At 35.8% G+C, this 1,734-nt stretch overlaps 1 protein-coding gene across 1 annotated transcript; it reads left to right on the top strand.

Moving 5' to 3' along the window:
- Positions 1 to 503: 503 nt before the first annotated feature.
- LOC131997853 (uncharacterized) lies at positions 504 to 1,193 on the top strand. Its single transcript, XM_059369684.1, has 3 exons — positions 504 to 563; positions 627 to 968; positions 1,041 to 1,193. Exons 1-3 carry the CDS (start codon positions 504 to 506, stop codon positions 1,191 to 1,193), a joined length of 555 nt encoding a protein of 184 aa, XP_059225667.1.
- The last annotated feature ends 541 nt before the right edge of the window (positions 1,194 to 1,734 follow it).

The following is a 1,734-nucleotide window of genomic DNA, read 5'->3' as shown; positions in this document are numbered from 1 at the left end:
ATAGGAAACCTGGAAGGAAGGGGACAGGTATCCGATCGGATACCTGAGATGAATCTTGAAGTCGAGAACAACGCACTGTTGCCATCGGCACAGTCTTGTAGAGAACATGTTGTCTTGGCATAGGATCACGCACTTAAGAGGAGTTCCTCTTAAGGTTCCCATTTCTTTGAGAACCAGTCTGATTTTAAGAAAGCCACATTGGAAGATCAGTTTTTATCGAAGTTTAAACAGGTTGTTCACCTCTTCCAATCGTAGTTAACATTAATGAAGTCTTTATACGCTATACAACCAACGTGGAAGCCCCTAAATGGTTATTCACTTCAATTTATTGAACAGCCATTGGCAATGCTTCGGAACAATTAAAAGCCTATGGAGTTCAATTATATAATAAATGTAGATTACACTACAGATTGAAGTTAAATGGTCATTAAAAATACATTTTCTATGAAACGAACATTAATGGGCATTATTGTGATTTCATTCTAGTTTCATCAGACGACAAAATGTCTACCAAATATTTTATATTTCTATGTTTTGTGGTTCCCAATATTTTTCACATTAATGTAAGTTCTACGAATTAAACATATTTTGCTAAGCATTTATGAAGAAAAAATGTTTTCCTCCAGTCCTCCACCAGACGTTTCAGTGTAGAACTATACAACTGGACTTGCAAAATATTTAATGGCAATGGCAAAGAGAATATTGGATGTTCATTTTATAAAACTGCCACTGATGACTACATTTTAAATGCTCGTTTTTTCTTTGATCGAGAGTTGACCAAGAGTGCAGATGTGCGGTTTAAGGTCGACATTAAACCACAAAATGCCAATAAACGTTTAACATTTTTCGATTTCAAACTAAACCTTTGCGATGCTCTAACACAAGGTATGACGAATATCATTGTCAAGAATTTAATTGCTGAATTGAGAAAGACAAGTAATATACCCTATGAGTGTCCCCTTAGAAAGGTATTGGCAATACATATTTATCTGATTTACGTATGGTTTTCTTCTTTAACTCGAATTAATTTCATATTCCAGGATTATGAATACAAAGTGAACAATTACAGCTTCAATGCTGAAATGTTGCCACCATATGCACCATTTTTGAATTTCACTTATAGCCTGATACTCTATGACGAGGCCCAATTGTATGGCAAATTTCAATGGATGGGTGCTCTAAATTCTAAGTAGTTGTGAAACCAAGTTTGAAAGCTATTTTGTTTTAAATTCGGGTTAAAAATAAACGTTTTCCTAAAGCAAACCATCCACCATGGATCGCAATTGTCGAGTTCTTTTCCCGGCATCTCTTTTTAGGAGAAAAAAAAGGATTTGCTCTGCTATTAGAGCGATATCAAGATATGGTCCGGTTTGAACGACAATTAAATTATATGTTGGAGACCTGTGGAAAATGACAGCCAATTCGAATAAGAATTGCGCCCTTTGCGGCTCAAGAAGTAAAATAGAGAGATCAATTTATATGGGAGCTGTATCGGGCTATAGACCGATTCAGACCTTAATAAACACGTATGTTGATGGTCATGAGAGAATCCGTCGTACAAAATTTCAGGCAAATCGGATAATAATTGCGGCCTCTAGAGGCTCAAGAAGTCAAGATCCTAGTCCGGTTTATATGGCAGCTATATCAGATTATGAACCGACTTGTATCTTATTTCACATAGTTGTTGAAAGTAACAATAAAAAACGTCTTGCAAAATTTCAGCCAAATCGGATA

The sequence above is a fragment of the Stomoxys calcitrans genome, chromosome 5 (genome assembly GCF_963082655.1).
Source record: "Stomoxys calcitrans chromosome 5, idStoCalc2.1, whole genome shotgun sequence".
Classification (NCBI taxonomy): Eukaryota; Metazoa; Arthropoda; class Insecta; order Diptera; family Muscidae; genus Stomoxys; species Stomoxys calcitrans.
The sequence above is the reverse complement of the archived record's forward strand: the minus strand, read 5'-3'. Positions and strand labels throughout refer to the sequence as shown.